Here is a 22,874-nt window from a genome sequence, read left to right as displayed (position 1 = left end):
AATTAACGACCGAAATAAATTATGGTCAGTAATTTAGCGACAAAAATTAAATTTCGTTATCAATTCCATCTTTATACTTATTTAACCTATTTAATTAGCTACGAAAACTTAATTCCCTCGCTATTTTAGCAATAAAATAAGTTTTTATCGCTATTTTAGCGACTCAATTAAGTTTCCGTCACTAATTAACTTTCTAATTAAGATTTTTATTCTCGATTTTTCTTCCCAGCGCCCTAAAATCTTCCTCTCTGATTGACCTTCTCTCTGATCTCTGGCACGCTCCTCTCCTCTCCTCTTCGATCTCTGGCACGAGCATGCATCTCGCCAGTATGCACGATCTTCTCCCATTCCCTCTCCTCTCTTAGTGATTGCTTGGCGGTGGCCTCATTGCGAGGTCTTGCTTTGGTTATAGCCTCACAGTGAGGTCTTTTCTTGGTTGCGGAATTGCAGTGAGGTGGCGAGGTTGGGCGTGACCTCAGTAGTGTGTTGTGGTTAGTTTGAATTCGCCTCCTCTGAATACAAATTCTAGCTACGCCACTGGACTCATGTGCTGTTCGGCCATGTTATAAGTGAGTGAAGCCCTCGCGCTAAAGGTGTCAAAGACTCTCGACTGATTTGAGCAAGTTATAAGTGGACTAAGCTCTCATGCCTCTAGACTCATGTGTCGCTCGGTCGTGTTATAAGCGAACGAAGCCCTCATGTTAAGTGTCAAAGACTCATGTGTCGTTCGACCTTGTAATAAGCGAGCGAAGCCCTTGCGCTAAAAGTGTCAAAGACTCTTGACTCGTTCGGGCGAGTTATAAGTAAGCTAAGTTCTCACGCCTCTAGACTCACATGCCGCTTGGCCGTGTTATAAGCGAGTGATGCCCTCGCACTAAGTGTCGAAGACTCTCATCCCGTTCGAACAAGTTATAAATGAGCTAAGTCTCACGCTTCCAGACTTTTTAGCCGTTCGGCCAAGTTATAAGCGAGCAGAGCTCTCGCGCTAAGTATCAAAGATTCTTGACCCGTTCGGGCGAGTTATAAATGAGTTAAGCTCTCACGCTTCCAGTGCACGTGCCGTTCGGTCGTGTTATAAGTAAGCTCAACTTTCGTTCTATATATTACACAAACAAATTGAAAAAGCTAAGTCCCCTACGCTAAGAATAAGCTAAAATATTGTAAAACTCTATAAGAGAGAACTCAAAACCGTCGAACAGGCATGCATGGATTCATACTTAGAAGATTTTTTACAAGTTGCCTTTAGCAGGTACAAGAATCTGCTATCAAGTTTGTAGAAAGAACTACGCAACATAGTCAAGTATGTCATTTGGGAGTGAATCCGCGATCTTCTCCCTTTTTATAATTTTGTCTGAAAGCTCAAGAGAGTGGTAGCCATCATCCTTCAGTTGTTGGAGGGTTCCATCAATGCCGTAGTCAAATAGCCGGAGAGTCTGGTCGGTGAACATCTAGTTGAAATTTGGGGAGCGAAGGTACTTCACTCAGAAAGATTCCAGCCCTTGAACTTGTTGAATTCAGCCTTAGACGACCCAACTAGGCCTTTAGGGCGACTAGCTCAGCATCTTCCTCACCAATTATTCGTCTGTACTCTCCAAGTTGGAGCTTGTTCACCTTCTGCTCAGTGATTTGGCTGACCTGCTCGGCCACTAAAGTTGTTTTTGCCTTTTAAAGTTTCTTTGCCAAGAGTCAAGCCTCTTGTTTTTGATATCCAAGTCTCCAATGGCTAGGATCTTCCTGCATTGGCAGAATTAATCTTTGACTCAAAGTGATGATCTTGCTTGGTTAGCCGGTTGAGTTGGAGAGCCTAATCGTGGTTCTTGTTTTTTTCCACCGTGAGTGCCCACTCGAACCCCAGCAACTACTCAGAACTAGTGTCTAAGTCTTTCTTCAGTTGGATCACCTACGCAGTTAACTGTTAGACCCGAGCTCGTGAGGTGTCTGCTTGCTCAATCGGGGCTCATGGTTGCTGGTTCTCATGCTCCAGGAAGGCCAACTTTTGGCACATAGCCATACATTCCACCCAGAACTACAATCGTATGAAGCCAGTTAGTGTCGATTGGGAAAAGTGAATAAGAAATCCGGCTAAATTTAGCTTAGTGGATTTCTAACTAAACTATCAACGAGCTCCCCAGGCGGAATGGTCGTTATTATGGTCCTAGTGTCTGCCCAGATCTACGCTAAGGGACCATGAATCTTAATTTTGTTCTCTAGGGAGAGTAACTCGGCGTCATCTAGATGGTGCCACTTGTCGACTCGCAAGCGGATGATGACCCTAGCATGTCTACAGCCACTTGGATCTGAAGGCTCTGAGGTGGCCTTACCCTTGGACTTGGACATGAGGAGAAACGAATAAGGGAAGTGGGGGCTTTTGTGTTGATCGACGGGGGAGGCAGATAGGCGATTGACGGCGTGAATATCATCCCAATCGGAAACCCGAATAAAGAGGAAGTCTTATCAGAAGAAGGGGGAGTTGATATGATAGCTTCCCTCTTAAGGATTGTAGAGGAAGAAGTCTCGCCTCTCTTGGACGGAGGACGGGGAGTCATTGTAGGAACATGGACCTGTAGAGTCAAAGTTGCCGAGCGAGAGGAAGACTCCGTTCGATGCCTCTTGCGGCTCTAGATCAACGACTCGCTAGACGTGGCCGACTCTGACGGAACCACGATCAACGCTATAGAGGGGCGCTCAGGCGGCAGCTTGCCAGTGTAGGCCGCTGCATCGCTGGCCACCACTTGGCTTCCCCCTGCTTCGCCGATCGACTCTTCGAAATGTTCGACTGGCAACAAACCGCGACTCTCCAACTCGACCACCCCTTTGGCATTAACCTCTACATCAGCAAGCTTACTCTTGCTGCTCAACATTGCTCTGAGCATGATTTAAGCTGCAAAAAAGAAAAAAAAATCAGTTATATTCAAAGATAACAGGAAGAAAAATAGCGTACCTAGAGGGGCAGATAACCGTGTTTGGATAGGGCTTAGCACAAACACATACAAGACTCCCTCCAATAACAATCTGTGTATATTATACTTCTGGCTGGCTAGACTCGTGGTTGCTTAGAGGTAAGCCGGCTCGCCTCGGTACCTCCCGAGCGAGGGAGGTTTCGACAATTCTATCTGTCAACTGGTCGGAAAGGCAAGTTGATTGGTAGACGGACGAAGAAGTAATGCTCTTTCCAGTGCTTATTTGAGGTGGAGATTTTGTCAAAATAAACAACGTCCACTCAGGCTTGAAAAAGGAACCCATAAGTTCATCAGCTATTAACCTTTGAATTCTACTTAGATGCCAAAGATATGTTTGGTTCATTTCCGAAGGTTGCTTTCTCTTATTAGAATTAGAAGATGTATTATTAATTTCCTTTTGTTGCATTGTGGGAGTTTTTTGGATTTAGAGTATAAAAATTGTCATCCAACGTACTAGAATAGATAACTTTCCTATTTTTCTTGATAACAATTTTGTCATCAAAAGAGACAGAATATCCATCCTTATATAGTTTAGAAACTGAAATCAAGTTCTTTCTAAAACTTGATACGTAAAGACAATTTCTTAAAATCAATGTTTTATTCCTATCAAAGGATAAACATCTCCCACTGCAACAGCTGCTACTTTTGTAGCAGTGCCCATGTAGATGGTGATTTTTCCTTCATATAGTTGTCGGGTTTCCTGGAACTCCTACAATAAATTACAAACATGATCAGTGGCTCCCGTATCTATACACCATGTACCAGTAGATAACACCACTAAACATGTTTCAACAACTAATAAATAGAATACACATTTATTGTTCTCAATTTTATGAGGATAGTATACTTTTGTTTCCAATCAATATAATTGGGACTTTGTAAGTGTATTATCTAATATAATAGCTAGGAAATTGAAAAACATTTGAAATCCTAAGAATCACAAAATATTTGGTCAAGACCTTAAAATAATATTGATTCCTCAATATCATTTACCAACACCTCAAAATACCGTGAATTTTGTATGCCACGTTAGTATGGACGTATACAAATTCAAACATTTGTAAAAGGAGATTTTACCCATTAATTTTATTATCTTGTCAATCTAACTTTGTGACAAATAAAATTAATAGTTGGTCTGTCATCGATCAAATATTTGGTCAAAACCTTAGTATTTAAAATAATATTGATTCCTTAAACAATATCATTTAAATTCACCAACACCTCAAACACCATGAATTTTATATGCCACGATAGTGTGGACGTATACAAATTCAAACATTTGTAAGAGGAGGGATTTACCCATTAATTATCTTGTCAGCCTAACTTTATGACAAATAAAATTACCTCAAACACCGTGAATTTTGTATGCCACGATAGTGTGGACGTATACAAATTCAAACATTTATAAGAGGGGGTATTACCCATTAATTTTATTATCTTGTCAACCTAGATTTATGACAAATTAATAGTTGGTTTTTCTTCGGTTACACAAATAATAGCAGTGACTCTGATAGGGAGGATATTATTAAATGTGCCTAAGTGTATACAATTACTTAATACTTAGTCCATTAAATAGGATTGTGCCCCTTCAGATGGAGAAGATCACACACTCCTAAATAATTTCCTATAATCATCTTAAAACTAATACAGCTCCTGCTATATTTAATAAATACAATCATGCACACACATAAAATACCCTCGACATGTCTGAGGGTCCAATCACACACAAAACATAATAGGGTCATAATAGTTGGATCTAGGATGCCTGCAACCACAGAGTTAGTCTATTTGCACATCCTATTATTATCCTGCTTAAATTATGTATGACTTGTGCATAATTAAACTGAAACCAAATACACAGAGGCAGAAAACCTAGCTCTGATATCAATTGTTGGTTGCTATACCTGGATTCCGTTCTGTTCTCCTGTACAAAAATTTTGTACCAGTACAAAAATTTTCCTAGATACCCATGTGCTTTACTGAAGTCAAACTTGGATTGCAAACAATGCTTAATATTATTAATCCAAGTTGTCCTTCAGAAGTTAAACTTGGATTGGAAATGAAACTTAACATTCTTACTCCAAGTTTAACCGATGTGTTCTTCATAAGTTAAACCATATTACAAAAGTTGATTAAATATCTATTTCAAAGATCGACTTCCAGGTTAAACATGGCGAGGTACTAGACCTTCTTGGGTATGAGATCATCCACCACTTCCTAGACAAAGTCTTTCAAAGAAATTGGATATTTAAACTTCTTACAGTAAACTAGGTTTAACTACAGAGACCTCAATAGAAGCATAATATCGAAACATGAAATCGAAATACAAAATCGATAACAAAAATGATAGCCTAAAATCGATAGCCTCTTGTGTTTGGTTTTCAAGATCTATACAAAGAAGATGAACTAGTTATAATGCTGAAACAAATAACTAGTTATACCTTTCTTAGTAGCTTATAGACCTCTTGATCTTCTGTTGTATTCCTCTCATTCTCTTGGACGTCGTGTGAGCGACGATCTACCAACATAACTCCACCCGAACCACTTCTTTTCCTCCAAGAAACTCGAGCCACCAAGGGATGCCAAAATAGGAAACTCCTTCTTCTATTATTCTTCTCCTCTGAGCAACTAAATACAAGCCCTATTCCTCTCTTTGTTCCGCCGGCCTTAGCAAGGTAAGGATGAGATTGCCTCCGGCCAAAGGTGAGGAAGAGAGATCCCTTGTATGCCCCCGGACCTAGATGAAGAAGAACCTCTCTTGTGTCACCGGCCCTTGATGGATGAGGGGATGAAAGGGCCGGTCCTAAGGGAGGATAAGAAGAAAGGGGACCGACCACCAAGGGATTAGGAAGAGAGGGAACTTAGGTTGTTAATCTCATGAAGCACCCTCTCATTCTCTTTTATAATCCTTGGTCATGGTAAAAAATGAAAGTTTTAAACATAATTAAAACTTTCTTATTTGTGGCCTCCTATTAAAAGGAAATTTTAACAACAATTAAAATCTCTCTTTTCTAAATTTTCTATTGTACATGGCAATAAAGTAAATTTTTAAAATTAATCTCTCCCTTTTAAAACATGTAGACAACTACAAAAAGGAAAGATTAATTAAAACTTCTCTTTTTAAACATGGTTACAAAAAAGGAAAGTTTTATCAAAAATTAAAATCTCTCTTTTAAACATTATAGATAACCACAAATAAGGAAAGATTTTAACAAAATTAATCTCTCTTTAATCTTTTGTAGATAGCTATAAAAGGAAAGATTTTAAAATTTTAAAACTCTCTTTTAAAACCATGAGGATGGCTATAAAAGGAAATTTTAAAATTAAAATGTCTCTTTTAAATCTCTTCATGAATGACTACAAAAGGAAAGATTTTAACAAAATAAAATCTCCTTTTATTCTTAGTGGTGTGGTCGGCCCCATGCTTGGACACCAAGCATGGTTTGGCCGACCACCTCTTGGGCTCCAAGTTGATGCTTGGCCGACCCCCTTCTCCAAGCAAGGATGTGTCCGGCCCATTACTTGGGTAAGAAGTGAATTTAGTGGATACAAGGCTTAATAGAGGCTACAACAGGGACCGAGAGGAGAAATTGATTTTGGTCTCCTGATGAGCTTGAGCTTCCTGTGTTCACACCGAGCACCCAACTCAAGTTCATCAATAATAACTCTTTAGTGATTGAACTACCGCACCAATCCCAAATTACATTATGAGCTCATTCTTATTATGAGTGCATTAATCTCCCTATGTTTAAGATATCGAATGTCCATTAATTAAATGAGTTACTGACAACTCACTTAATTAATATTTATCTCCAAGAGTAGTACCATTCAACTTTATTGTCATGTCAGACTAGGTCCACCTGTAGGGTTTATACGACAATCCTTATGAGCTCCTCAAGGGGACATCATCAACCTAGATTACTAGGACACAGTTTCATTCTATAATTAACAACACACCATATAAATAATATTATTTCTCAACTTATCGGACCTATTGATCTAACTGAATAAATCTCACTCATTGATAAATTAAAGAAATAAATATTAAGTATATGTACTTATTATTATATCGAAATTAAGAACATACACTTTCATAATAATAGAGGTCATGTTATTTTATGCCGTCAGTATAAGTGTCTAGGTCTAGCACATAATATTAATTAACACTTGGATACAATCACTCTTAAGAAAATACGGGGGAAGCTGCTTATTTAGCACAGCTTTAAAGTCTAATTACAGTTCATAATAAGATAACGTTGCTTGTTCCAAGCTCACGGCCATAAAATTTAGATCTCACATCGTGAAATCTTTATAGTTTAGTGTGACATTTTCTTAATAAAAGAAAGTAGTGGAATTTTAGGTCGTGGAGTAGGCAAATTATGTTTTACATTCGAAGATCCCATTCTTACAGGTTAAAAAACCTAATCATCCCGACCACCGGCGCAAGTTTTGCCAGTTGCCACCGTGGCTTGTTGGTCTTAAATTTAAAAGAAAAATCCGCGGGCCGTCAATTTCACGGAAACACCGACCGACAAATTGATATCTGATGGGACACGTCTCCATGAACAATTCCGATCGCAAGGAACCCAACAAGTTGCGTTCACGTTGCAGCATATCGTATGCAACCGCCTTTCTATACTTGCCGCTAGAGCTGTCAGACGGGCCAACCCATGGCGGGGCGGGTCGGCCCGTGGCGGGTTAACCATTTGGCGGGGCGGGGCGGGCCAACCCGCCAACTTGGCGGGTTGGGAAATTTCCAACCCAACCCATTCTAAGGCGGGTTGCGGGTTTGGCGGGTCAACCCGCGGGCCCATCAAAAATTTCTAAAAGAATTAAAAAATATTTCATATCTTCAACATTTTACTTTGAAAAAGTTTTCTACAATTAAATGTATACATAAACATGTATTTTAAATATAAATGAACACAAACGAGTACTTATGTTGGATGAAAAGTACTATTTTTATTTCAAAATTATAACAAAGAAAGATAATAAATTGGCCTAAAACTTATCTTACATGTGTTTTTCAACCCGCGGGTCAACCCAAGCCCAAGCGGGCCGACCCGCGCGGGTCGCGGGCCGACCCGCGCGGGTCGCGGGCCTAGGCGGGTCGGCCCACGGCGGACTTGGGTTGATAAAATTTCAACCCAACCCGCTTAAATTGTTTGGCGGGGCGGGCCAACCCGACGGGCCCAACCCAAATTGACGGCTCTACTTGCCGCGGCCCGACCCCACAAACCGTGGCCAACCCCGCGCCGTTCCGTTCCCTCTCGCAACACCTTATCGCGAATCATGTTCTGGATCAGCTGGTTAGGTACCTGTAATTTGTCAATGAAATCGTGAGGTCGAAGGTCGCCAGTTACACTCGAGGATAAAATCCTAATCTGCTGCGTTAAAAAATTCCTTCGACCCCTAATCACCTATGTCCAGCATTAACCGTGATTTACTCTCTCTGAAATCTTATGGGATCAGGGCCAGGGGACCGCTAGGTTGACGGTTCCACCTTTTACCAATGTTCTCTTCCCTCGGCCCTTCCCCAGCATCTCGCTACACGACGACCTCCACAATGCGCCGTGGCCAAGCCACCATTAACGTTGCTTATCTCTGTGGGCCTGTCTTCCAGTTTTCACTTTAACTTTGTGCATCGAATTTCGCCGTGGCCAACCACCATTAACGTTGCTTATCTCTGTGGGCGGGCCTGTCTTCCAGTTTTCACTTTAACTTTGTGGAATTTCTCCTCGCTGCTATTGTTCTCCTCGCTCACCTCGCATGGTGAGATAAATTTTAGATTGTCAATTTTTAAAAATCGACCCTTAATTATTACGTCAAAAAATTCATATGCCTATTACTCGAGGTGAGATAAATTTTAGATTGTCAATTTTTAAAAATCGACCCTTAATTATTACGTTAAAAAATTCATATGCCTATTACTTGTGTTACGCCCTGGGAACACAATTAAGTTCTACGGAAATAAACATCATGTTTACAAAAGGAGTTGCTGGGATTACTTAAAACAAATCACTCATCATATGTAGCCAACCAATCAGATTCAAGCACCTCTTTTATACACAATTACTTTAAGTTTTTATATACATCTGTCTTGTAAACTATGTCCAACTTCCAAACTCATAGATAATATCTTTTAAAAACCGTTGCAGACACTAAAAAGACATTCATAAATAACACTTTTCAAAAACATGATGTCGTTGATTAAAAAAAACTAATAGACAATAGTTACTTTATTTGAAAAATTATTATCTTTGATAAGAAAAAAATATAGACAACAGTTTGAATTAAAACTGTTGTAAACAATGACGATATTTTTTAAAAAAAAAATATTATCGTTTGAGTATTGTATATGAACTTTTTTCTCATGGTGAATGATTGATCTTAAATTATCTTTAGAGTTTTGGTGTCACGATTAAAATCCCGTTACTATAATATTTAAGATTAGATTCTCAATTACAACATACCATAGAAAATTTTCTTTGTTGGCGTGATAAATGTATGAATGTTAATCGTCTGATCGGACCTAGTAGAATGACTCCATCCCAGTGGACACATCATTTGCCAATCTGCATCAGTCACTACTATCCACCTCAGCAGCCTTTCACCACAGAAAATTTTGCCGCGAGGGTTTTGGAATTTAAAAGGTTTATAAAAATAATAAAATGAACTTTCCGAAAAAAAAATCAAGACAATGGTCAGAGTCAAATTCATTATATTTTATATAATTTAATTGTAGGCCAAATCTCCATCGATATCATCACATAGTAGTAGTTTATGGATTAACTTTTATTTTTTTTCGTTCCCTTTCACAAGTTAATATTTGTCAACAAGACTTTGGCTTGTGTATCTAGCCATAGTCATGAACTACTTAATTATCTATATTATAATAAAAAATGATTATATTTATTTTAAGAGTCTTTTACCGTTCATCTTTAAGAATATACTTAGTTAGTTAGAAGATAAAAACTTTCCAGTGGTACGTGGCTTCGCCCTTGGGCACCGTTGAGCCCTTCATTTCAAGGACCACGGATTTATATAGTGATATAGCTAATTAATAAATCTTAAGGGTGAAGTGTTGCACTTGTCCAACAAGTTAAGTACTCAAATGAACTAATCCTCATTTGTATATCTATATACTCAAATTAGGTATTCAATTCATCTTTTTTCAAGCTTCCATTTTTTCTACATTTTAATTTCAAATTCGATATAAAAATAGTCAAACTATCATGACTAATTGTTCGAATATATTTTTAATTAGAAATTAGATAATAAAACTTCTTGTACATACCATTTGAAATATTTTAAAATAAATTCAAAGTAAAATAAAGAATAAATATCTTTTCAAGGTAGGACAAAGAACTGGTTAATTCCCCTCAGTTCATTTTAGTTTAAAATAATTGTTTTTTTTTTCATAAAAAATAAGGATATATTGTTTTTTTTTTAAAAAAAAAAACATCCTCTACTTTTACTTACATTGAAAAGATTATCCTATTTTTAAAAATATTAAAAGAGGGTTCTTATATATATCCAAAAATAGTTCCATTTTGAGTATTTGTTATAACAAACTATAGTTGCTCTAATATACTTAAATTATTAAATAATTATAATTAAAACTTCTCTAATATTAATTAAAATAACTCTAATTTAATTAAAATTAATATAATATAATAAAAAAATATAATAAAAAATAATTTTAACTAAATTGAATAAAAACTAAACTAATTTATTTTAACTGTGCTACCACACTGGTAATTTATTTTAACTATAATGATAACTATTATATATTTTAGTAATTCTAACTGTGCTGCTACACTGGTAACAGTTGAGGCTATAGCGGCTAAAATAAAGTCGGAAGAAAACATTCTTATACTTGAAAAAACAAAGGTAGATTCATTACCTTCGCGGTCCCTCTAATATCAGCTTTATCAATATAAAAAAAGATTTATATAGGTACATATATTTTCAAATTTATATCTATATGCCTCTCCCTCTAAATACACCGGCTTGAAAAATATTGCCAGAGAGTGGATCCCAATGCGAGGAAAAACGGAATGCAGAATTAAAAAAAAAAAACAATTGGACAAGAGAAATGGACGACCGCCAAGTGGCCAAGTCAGCACCTGACCGGTCAATTCGGGGACGATGATGCAGTAAGGAAGGTGTCTGTAGGCGCCACGTTTTCGTCTCCGTCGGGGAGATGCGGACTCCGCCGCGTGGGTGAGGCTTCGAATGACGACGCCCTGGCTGAGACGAAGGTGCCCCCACTCGATGCCCCCGGCGTGGCAGGGGAGGACGGCCACACGAATGGAGGCTTGAAGTGCGGGACAGCTGGCGGCGCCAGTGCGCGGGAGATGATTTGCACCGTCTCTTCCGTCTTCGGCCGCTCCGACGAAATCGGATGGCTGCAGGCCAGGGCGAGGAGGAGAAGACGGCGAGCGTCCTCGGGGTCGTAGTCCTCCCCCAGGCGGGCGTCGACGGCCTCCAGGATGCGTCCTTCGCGGAAGAGCTTCCACACCCAGTCGCATAGGAACAGGAAGCCGTCGATGTCGCAGCGAGGGCGGCGGCCGCAGACGACCTCGAGCACCACGGCGCCGAAGCCGAAAATGTCGGACTCCCGGGTGGCCCTGCCGGTCTGAAAGCACTCCGGAGCGATGTAGCCCAAGGTGCCGGGGACGCCGCCCATCTCCAGCTCGGCGTAGGAAGTATGGTTGGACTCGATGGCACGCGCGAGGCCGAAGTCACCGAGGCGCGCGTTGAACTTGGCGTCGAGCATGATGTTGGAGGCCTTCAGGTCGCGGTGCACCACCTTCTGATCGTACAAGTCGTGCAGGTAGTGGAGTGCACAGGCGACGCCGGCGATCACGTTGTATCGCCGCGCCCAGCTCAGGGTCGTCGTCCGCTGGCTGTTTGGTCCGTCGAACAGATGGTGGTCAAGGCTGCCATTAGGCATGTACTCGTAGACCAGCAGCAGCCTACTGTCGGTGTGGCACCATCCTGCGATCAAACAACGACGACGATTGTCAACGTAAAACGAATCGTCAATTTCTTAACCTCTAATCACTTCTGGCGTAGTGCTAAATGATCGGTCACGTTATGAGTTTACTGCCGCAAAGCATTTTTGAAGAAATTCTCTCAGAATTCGTACCACCTTACAGGCGATCAACGTTGACCAACTAATTAACTTGTGTTTTGAGTTCAAAAATCAACAAAAGAGAACACCGAGCTAGGAATCATCTGGAAAGACTTGGATACTAAGCAAGCATTGTAGAACAGTGTCAACATGTATTCTTTATATGATAAACATCGTTAGGATCTCATATAGAGAGATGAGAAAGGTTAAATTAAAAGATTTTGCGGCAAAATTAGCAAACAAAATCGAAGTTTTTTAGGGGATAAAGTTGGGTAAGACGTACTGACCAACAAGGGGGACGAGGTTCTTATGGCGAAGGCGGTTGATGATGGTGAGTTCCTTGAGGAAGTCGTTGGGAGCGCTGGTGCCTTCCCGGGAGAATCGCTTCACGGCCACCTCCTTGTTCTCCTCAGGCAACACGCCCCGGTACACCACGCCGAAGCCCCCTTGGCCCAGCTTCATGTTCTCGTGGAAATTGTTGGTCGCCTTGTCGAGGTCCTCGAACTCGAACTCCCTCAGCATCCCCGGTAGGCTCTTCAGCTCCGCACCCAATACCAGCGCGCTGCTGCTACTGACGGCCTCATCTCTCGGCATCCTCTTCCTCATCTTCAGCCACACAAATAGCCCAGCCCCAAGCGCCATCACGAGCACTAAGACTCCCCCAACGATAGCGCTAATCTTCCAGGCCGGCACGCCTTTTCGGACATCGGTTAACATCTGCACGGTCAGATTCCACGACAGCATGCGGTTAAGCTCGTAGTTAGTCCCCGTCGAGGCGGCAAACCCGAAGTACAACTCCTGCTTCAGGTAATCGCTGAGATCGATCGGCCCTTCTAGCATGGCGGAGGCCGGCTTTGGATTGTTTTCGATCGCCATGTAAACGCGCAAATAGCGCATCGCACCATCGTAATCGATCCAGACGGTGTAGTTGGTGTCGTTCACAGGCGCGATCGAAAAGTTCAAATCGGAGAATGTCTTCGTGGAGTTCACACCGTTGATGTCGAGGCCGACGTGGTTGTCGTTGGGGTCGCCCAGATCGGCCTGCCTGACGGTGTCGAACTCAACGGCGACGAAGTGGTTGCCAGGGTTCCCGTTGAGGGAAGCATTGGTGAGGCCGAGAAAGGCACCGTGGCTCCCCGGCGGCGCCAGGCCGAGGTTGGAGGAGACGAGGAAAGCCATGCCCTCGCCTGGGGTCATGTTGCCAATACGGAAGACGTTTATTTTGAAGGACATGACCTGCTTGGTTGTGGCGCTGGAGGAGGAAGAGGAGTCCATCTGCCAAAGCTTAAAAGGCATGTTGTAGGAGACTCGACCGGATTTATTGAAGAGGTAGATGGAGTCTTCGTAGGCGATATAGCGGGTGCCCTGGCTGTAGCCGGAGTCGTTGAATATCGAGAAATTAGCACCGTTGCCGAAAGAGTAGAAGTTAGGGACGCTATGGGAGAAGGTATCTTCACTGGTGGTGACCGTCTGGGATTAGGCGTGGGGGAGGTGGGGGAGGAAGAGGAGAAGAACGGGAAGACGGAGGAGAGGTGGAAGAGGGCAGCCGGCCATCTTCTTCGTAAGGAAAGAAACGGCGAGCCACGGCGGAAGCTTAAACTCCATATATTATTTTATAAAAGCCGTAGTGTCCCTCAACCATGAATGAAAGGACCGGAAGGAAACGCGTTAATCGGTCTAACTCAACTAGTTTGACCGACTCATCCAAGGTGACCAGCTTGTCTAACCGGGCCAAATTAATCAACTTGTTCAATCTTCTGGCTCATCCACATTGATCAATCTAACAAGCACTATTTGATTCAATCGAACCAACATATCTAGTCTTAAATAAAAAAATATAATGCTTTACCAAAATAACGCATGCCTCAAAGTCTTGGCAAATCCAAAGACGGAACAGAAAAGTTTACATGGGGGCAAATAGTCTAGCGCGTAATCAGTTACCATCCGAACAGTTGAGCGGACCCCACCAGTCTTAAAATGTTGACACTGAGTGGTGTTACAGCTCCACCTCCAGTTCTAATCGACATTTGTAACCATCTCACTGCCTATCTACGACGCAATGTATTCTAGGAAAGATAGATCGCCAGATCAATGGTTCCTCTCAAACGACTTCACATTTTTTGGAACGATATCAATCTATTTAGTTTAGGGTAGCGATCGTTTATATCAGATTCGACCTCCAATAAAATATTTTTATATCAGTTAAAAATAATTCCAAAATTTATTATAATAAATATTCATGCTCAGAGTCAACTATATCAATCTGTGAAGGCATCTATGATGAGATCCATTATAATAAAATATGATATCATTTACCTCAAACGATTTAGTATCATCGATCTCACGAAAAAATATAAGAGGTAAATTATGAGATATTTTACACTAACACGATTTTTTATGTGAATGAGGTCAGACATCCAATGAGATATTTTGTATCTGTTAAAAAATTAACTATGAAATCTATTCAAACAAACATTCATACAAATACTAACTACGCTAATCTATAGGGGCAACCTATGATGCAATCCATGAAGCTTGAATGAATCTCACAAGTACATGGATTATGGCTGATAGGGATGACGATGAGTAAAATTTTAGTTGAATTTCATATCCTCAATATCCATATCCATCTATTATATATATTCATCACAACCCATTAGGTATTTTATTTTTATTCTCATCCCTGTACTAACATCATCATATATATATATATATATATATATTAAAATTAAAATTATTTTAATAAATTTATAAATATTTATTAAATTCTTTAAAAAATAATCAGGAAAGTAGCTACTGATTTTTACCACATCCATCTACATATTAGAATTCAAAAATATTTATACTCAAATATCTAATTATTTAATTGAGTCTAAAAATCTAAAAAACTCTTCTGTTTGATCGGATATATATTAAATTCTTTTAATGAGATTCAGAAAAAATTATCATCTTAATGTTCGAAATAGAATTTGGATATATGAACTCTCTTTCCATTTTAAACCTTTCTTCTTCGGTGGCAGCGTGCCTTAGGACGAGACCATCACGAGAAAGCGTCACAATGAATAAATGGACTTTTTTTTATTGAAACGATGACATTCTTGTTTTGTTTTTTTTTTTTAATTTATTATTGAGAATAGCATCCCATCTCGCATGAGTATTTTTTTTTTCTTCTAAAAATAACTTTAATCGGTAATTTACCACAAGACGCACTTGAAAATCTGAATTTACCAAAAGGCGTACACTACTTTAGTATTTACCAAAGAGCGCACTTTTTTAAAAGCATTTCCTATTTTACCCTCATGATAATTTGACTTTTTCTATTATTTTTCTTTTCTTCATTATATTTCTCTCACTTCTCTCTCTCCTCTGTCGGCAGAATATAGGAATAACATTAGTCAATCTTTAATCACATTTTAATACATTTGAAGAAGCCAAAATAAATAATGGACACCAGATTTGGACTCCTTGCAATTTTAGAAATCCACAGGAACTTAAATGGGTGCAATCGGAGCTTTCTAGGTCGATCAGTGGGTTTCGGTCAAAACCCACTGATGGACCTAGAAAGCTCCGATGGAGTTCAAATATGGTGTACATTATTTATTTTGGCTTTTTATAGATGTTAACAAGTAAAATCAAAGAATCGACAAAAAAACCCACATTGGGCCTGATATGGAATCATATCAGGCCCACGTTGGGCCTGATTTGAGTCAATATCAGGCCCAATGTGGGTTTTTTTTGCCGATTCTTTGATTTTGCTTGTTAACATCTATAAAAAGCCAAAATAAATAATGGACGCCATATTTGAACTCCTTGCAATTTTAGAAATCCATAGAAACTGAAATGAGTGCAATCGGAGCTCTCTTGGTCCATCAGTGGGTTTTGACCGAAACTCACTGATCAATCTAGAAAGCTCCGATTGCACCCATTTCAGTTTCTATGAATTTCTAAAATTACAAGGAGTGAAAATATGGTGTCCATTATTATTTTTGACAATCCTAGTGGTGGACCAGAGGTTTTGAAAAACCCTAAATCTCTCTTTCTTTCTTTTTTCCTTTTTTTTTGTTTAGGCCTGATATGAAGAGATATCATGCCCACGTTGGGCCTGATATCTCTTCATATCAGACCCAATGTGGGCCTGATATCTCCCCATATCAGGCCCAATGCCTAATAACAACAAAAAATAAAAAAAAAAAAAAAAAGAAATAAAGAGAGATTTAGGGTTTTCAAAACCTCTGGTCCACCACTAGGAGTGCCAAAAATAATAATGGACATCATATTTTAACTCCTTGTAATTTTAGAAATTCATAGAAACTGAAATGGGTACAATCGGAGCTTTCTAGGTCGATTAGTGAGTTTCGGTCAAAACCCACTAATGGACCTAGAGAGCTCCGATTGCACTTTCAAGGAGTTCAAATATGGGTGTCCATTATTTATTTTGGCTTTTTATAGATGTTAACAAGTACAATCAAAGAATCGACATAAAAGCCCACGTTGGGCCTGATATCATTCCATATCAGGCCCACGTTGGGCCTGATTTGAGTCAATATCAGGCCTAATGTGAGTTTTTTTGCCGATTCTTTGATTTTGCTTGTTAACATCTATAAAAAGCCAAAATAAATAATGGACGCCATATTTGAACTCCTTGCAATTTTAGAAATCCATAGAAACTGAAATGGGTGCAATCGGAGCTCTCTAGGTCCATCAGTGGGTTTTGACCGAAACTCACTAATCGATTTAGAAAGCTCCGATTGCACCCATTTCAGTTTCTATGAATTTCTAAAATTACAAGAAGTGAAAATATGATGTCCATTATTATTTTTGGCACTCCTAGTGGTGGACCAGAGGTTTTGAAAAACCCTAAATCTCTTTTTTTTTTTTTGTTTAGGCATGATATGAAGAGATATCATGCCCACGTTGGGCCTGATATGATTCCATATCAGGCCCAACGTGGGCTTTTATGCCGATTCTTTGATTTTGCTTGTTAACATCTATAAAAAGTCAAAATAAATAATGTACACCATATTTGAACTCCTTGTAATTTTAGAAATCCATAGAAACTGAAATGAGTGCAATCGGAGCTCTCTAGGTCCATCAGTGGGTTTTGATCGAAACCCACTGATCGACCTAGAAAGCTCCGATTGCACCCATTTAAGTTCCTGTGGATTTCTAAAATTGCAAGGAGTCCAAATCTGGTGTCCATTATTTATTTTAGCTTCTTCAAATGTATTAAAATGTGATTAAAGATTGACTAATGTTATTCCTATATTCTGCCGACAGAGGAGAGAGAAGTGAGAGAAATATAATGAAGAAAAGAAAAATAATAGAAAAAGTCAAATTATCATGAGGGTAAAATAGGAAATGCTTTTAAAAAAATGCGCTCTTTAGTAAATACCAAAGTAATGTATGCCTTTTGGTAAATTCAAATTTTCAAGTGCGCCCTTTGGTAAATTGCCGAATAACTTTTATATTTGATGTTGTTGGATCTCTTACGATCAAATAGTTGATATAGAACTATAGTAGTTATGATTTTATAAACATTTTAATATATTTATTTCAATTCTAATCATTATTAAGACGTTAAATGGACGGAGCCATCCTTGGCTAAGGTGGACTCTACCCATCAAAAATTTTTAATAACTATGATATTTATTAATATCTTTTTTAGTCTCATAATTAATTCACGGATCATTTCCGTGAGTTCATTGACCTATAGATTCTGTAGTCCACCTTTTCATGATTTTCTCCTAGTTCCCTCTGTAATTGTGATCAAATTCCGGTTAGAATCCAGTAGCAATTGACTATAATATCTTTCTGGATTTATATTCTCATATTATAGTTTAGATTGGGATAGACGACCGAAGGTCGCCCCCCACTTGGCATCCGATAGCCCGGTCGTCCCATCCATCATTAGCCGCTTTCGGTAATCTGTCCCGATTTAGATTATAATCTGGATGAGAATATAAATCTAGAGAAGAATCATAATTAATTATTATCGGATTCCCGCCATCCCACCGTGATTGTGGAGGAATCAGGTGGAAATCATGGAAAAACAGATAGATCTGAATTTTTTTTTCCCTCTTATCTGCAATTTCATCGGTTTAAATTAAAATTATTTTAAGTTACATAGTTAAATTAAAATCGAACCAAATTTAATGAGTTAAATTGATGATAATGATTTAAGATATTTCTTGAGAAAAATTTCTTTCCGCGTACGATGCCGACCTTTGCCTTTTTTTTTTTTTTTTCTCTTTTCCCTTCTCGTTTTTCTTCGCTCATCCTTTTCTTTTCCCACTGTAGTCTACTCCTTTCTTCTCCAACAGATGTAATCTTGCCATTGTTTTCTTCTTTTTCCAGCAACATAACAGCAGCATCCCTAGCTGCTCTCTACTTCTTCCTCTCCCACCGAGCCACACTTTACTGCCCTCTTTCAATCATAACAACTAGGTTTTTGGCCGCCCAACTTCTTCTATGATTTTATGTATCTTTTAGTGAAAGCAAGGATAGCAGTTTTTTTCTCTTCTTCTAGTCAAACCAATAACAAATTTTCTCTTATTTTCTTTCTCCAACGGCACCATCATAAATTAGTTGTTTCACTGGTGGAAGGAGAATTGTAAAGTATAATCAATATAGGGAGATTACAATTTGATCCATCAAGTTGAATTTTAGTCATCTCTTATACTTTCGTGTTACTATCATTATTAAATATTATTTTAATTTTTTCTGATATATATATTTTCATATTATGCGTAGATACGAATTTGAGCGGAGATCAACGATCAACCCCAGATAAATTTGGATCCTGACTACGCCCTTGTCTATGATGTATCAATTACATAACCATATAATACAAACAGTTTTCTAGTCAATATTGATTGTGTAGTTAACATCGGTCAATATTATATTATATTATATTATAATAGTTATAAATCATAATTGGTATTTTATTTTTAATCAACGTCAATCAATATTATATTGTAGTAGCTATAGTCCCGTAACTATTATATTGTGCAATTGTAGTGATTATAAAATTATAGTATTATGTAATATCTACTTAATTGTAACTATTATAATTATGTAACGGCTATTGGATCATAACTGTTATAATTATAGAATTATCAATTTGGGTTGGGTCTATCGGGTAATCCTGCCCCACCAAATAATTCAAGCGGATTGGATTGGAATTTTATCAACCCAAGTTCGTTGCGGGCTGACATGCCTAGACTCGCAACCTGCGCGGGTCGGCCTACGACGGACTTGTATTAGTCCGCGGATTGAAAAATACATGTAAATTAAGTTTTATGTAAATTTATTTTTTTCCTTTGTTATAATTTTGAAATTAAAAATAATAATTTTTAGTAAGTATGAATACTTTCATTTATATTTAAAATATTTATTTTTAGATATATATATTTAATTGATGAAATATTTTAAAAATAGAATGTTGAAGATATAATTTTTTTTAATATATTTTTTTAAATTAATAGATCTATGGGTTATAGTTCGTCTAATCTATAATTCGTCTTGGATTTTGTTAGATTGAAAATTTTTTAATCGTCAAGATGATGAGTCAATCTATCCCATCTTGTCAATTGACTGGCCTGCCATGCGCATGAGCTGATCCATCTCATCACAGAAATTTTGAAAATAAAAATTAATTGATATGATAAGGGATGTAGTTTTGATAATAAATAAACGATTTCAATAATAAAATATATTATTATTATTATTATTATTATAATAAGATGAGGGGAAGAAGGGAATACTGGAAAGAAAAGAAAAACGGAGAAGAGGACAATAAATTTAGAGAAAATTTAATATTTTAATTTAAAAATCCAGGTACTTAGTCAAATCCAAGGTAGATTGAGAGTTAGACACGCCATGCCCATAAAAATAAAAAAAAAATTCTTAATTTATTAAATTTAATTATTTCATAACTAAATTTGAATTTAATGTCTATTTCTATTTTGAGTTTTTCATGTTTTTTTCCTACTCAAGGCCCATCCGAGTCTGGTCCGCCTTGGCCTCTGTCATTCTTTTAGGTTCACCTGTATTGATAAAATTTTAATTAAATCTATTTAAATTATTTAATAATTTGGAACATTCAACCTCAATTGACGGATTGAATGGACCGCTTAGTACGAAGCTATTTGAATATCCCATTCGCACCTTACCTTACAAAATGTTCATAGGTTTTTGATTTTTTACTTAAAGTCAGCTCACAACATGTCAACATGCAGATTGATGATCTTCTCCGGTTTTATTTATTTATTTATTTTTTTGGGACAACATTGCGGGAGGTGTGGGCTATATATGAATAATCATGCAAGCCCAGTTCTGTTTTAATAATCTAATTTTTTGCCATGTTTATCCTTCGCCAGCCGTACTAGTTCTTTTATAAGTTTATGTTCCACATTCAATCTTTCATTGAATTTTTAATTATGTCGGCTCGAAAAAATAGATTTCTTATCTTAACTATCTCCCTAGTATCGATTCCATGAATATGGAGGAAGATTCATATAGATACACAAGCTATAAATGCATGACGAGATAAACCTCAGGTCGTAGTTCCTGAGAATCGACCCATGATCATTACGCCAGAGATACCATACACCCACCGTTTGCGCTATGCCATGAGGACATTAGGGCCGGACCTATAGTATAACAAGTGAGGCAAGTGTCTCAGGCCAAAAAAAATTTGGGGCACCAATTTTTTTTTTTAAAAACTTTATTAGTTTGATATGTTCCTGAGCCCAATTTTAAGAAATTCATAAGTATTAGTTGATAAATAAGTCATATCTTAATTTGTATTTAAAAAAATATCCTATCTTAGTTTTAAGCGTGATTATGTAGAAAAGAAATAGACATATTAAAAAAAACGTTGAATAAGAGAGAATAAATCAATAGATTCATCAAACATTCACACACTGAAGAAAGGGAAAAACTTATTTCTTTTCTCCAATAGTTCAAAAAATATAAATTTGATCAAACCTTGGTTATAGTTGAACATATTGCAAGTAAAATACAAATTGCACCTATTTTCTAAGAAAAGCGCATCATTCGAAAAAAAAGATAATTGATGAGATCAACAGTGAAAAGGTATCTTAATCTATTAACGAATCTTTTTGAGCTAATTACTTCATATTTATAATTGATCAAGCTCTTTCTTCATTTCAAATTCAGTTTGAGCAATTTCAAAAGTATGAAAAAATCTTTGGATTTTTATTTAGTTTGGAGAAGTTGTAATCTATTGATGATGATGGTCTCTTGAGTTCATGTGTCAATTTTTAAAATTCATTAACACATGATGGACGTTCTGATATTGATGAGTCAAATTTGTTTCTAGAACTAAAGTTATTAAGACACTTATTACCTGGAGAAGCAAAAAGAGCAATTAGTATCTTAAATTATTTGAAAATAATGGACAATTGTTATCTAAATGACTATATTGCTTACCAAGTTTTGCTGATTATACCAGTTACATCTATCGAAAGGAATTTTTTCAAGTTGAAGTTGATTAAAACTTATTATCGATAAACTATATCGCAAAAAAGACTAAATGAGTTAGCTATATTATCTATAAAGATTTTTTTTTTTTTGAGAAAGTTAGATTATGCAAACTTAATCAATACTTTTAATCCAAAAAATGCAAGACAAATAATATTCAAGTGACTATGCACTAGTTTGAAACATGAATTTTATATTTTGTTTGGATTTTTTTTATTTTTTTTAGTATTTGCTTACGATATTATTTTTGATGATATATTTTGTCTATATTTTATTTCTAGATTTCATGTTTCAAATATTATTATATTTATATTGAAAAAAATATGAATATTAAATTTTGAGGGCACCATGTGCTCACCTCAATTCTCAAAATCTCAGGTCCGGCAATGGAAGATATTATGTCGTCTCAAAAGATACAACTGTTCATGAACAGTATTCCTGTAATCAGAGAATTCTTGAGAGCCGCACGATAATGCTTAATAAAATTAACTTTTTACCGATGTACCGTTGGATTTAATTTCTGAATTGGTGGATTTACATGTTAATTTAATAGCATATTGGATTATGTTATATTGTATCAAACTCGATAAAGTGATTTAATTAATATATTCACGGGTTTGAATCTTTGATCAATGATGGATTGATAGTAGAATTGGATCCATCATTAAATATAGGACTTGATCCCTATAAAATTAGATTTTTTTTTATAGATCACCACATTTTTCATTAGCAAGAAGAATCATCCTGAAATGGTACTTTCACTATATTCAAGTTTCGTTTATTTTATGTTTATATTTCGTAAAACATATCCCATTAATTTTGAAGATATATAATGTCATTCAAGTCATATAAAATTTATCACATAGAGTACAAATTATCTCTAGTACATAGAAGACCCATATTGTGACTTATAATCTAACTTAATAATTCAACTTCAGTGACTCCTTTAATAACTTAATTTTCATACGGAGATTATTGTAATAGGGAAAATATTAAAGGTTAGTATCTGATGTGGACAACTGAGGAAGTTTTCCAAAAGTAGTTTATAACTTTGACTTAGATAATCAATGCGTCAAATCGAAATTTGTTTAGAGATTTATATTTATTACTAGATGGAACAGACTATATTTCTAATAAAAATATATAATTTAGAATCTTTTTAGAGGCTCTAAATATTTTTGTTCATATATTTAGTAATTTTAGGATTAGAGTTTAAGGGTATTTTTATTTTTTACAAGTTAAAATTTTGATTTATTTAAATGTTTGTTTAG

The 22,874-nt window shown here is 37.2% G+C and overlaps 1 protein-coding gene across 1 annotated transcript; it reads right to left on the bottom strand.

Moving 5' to 3' along the window:
• Window positions 1-10,872: 10,872 nt before the first annotated feature.
• LOC121978327 (probable L-type lectin-domain containing receptor kinase S.7) lies at window positions 10,873-13,575 on the bottom strand (the record flags this gene model as incomplete). Its single annotated transcript, XM_042530687.1, has 2 exons — window positions 10,873-11,963; window positions 12,387-13,575. Coding segments are annotated over 2 exons (2,055 nt in total), but the record flags the coding sequence as incomplete, so codon positions are not given.
• Between the last annotated feature and the right edge of the window lie 9,299 nt (window positions 13,576-22,874).

This window comes from Zingiber officinale, chromosome 4B (assembly GCF_018446385.1).
Source record: "Zingiber officinale cultivar Zhangliang chromosome 4B, Zo_v1.1, whole genome shotgun sequence".
Lineage (NCBI taxonomy): Eukaryota > Viridiplantae > Streptophyta > Magnoliopsida > Zingiberales > Zingiberaceae > Zingiber > Zingiber officinale.
This window is presented reverse-complemented; position numbering and strand designations above follow the sequence as displayed.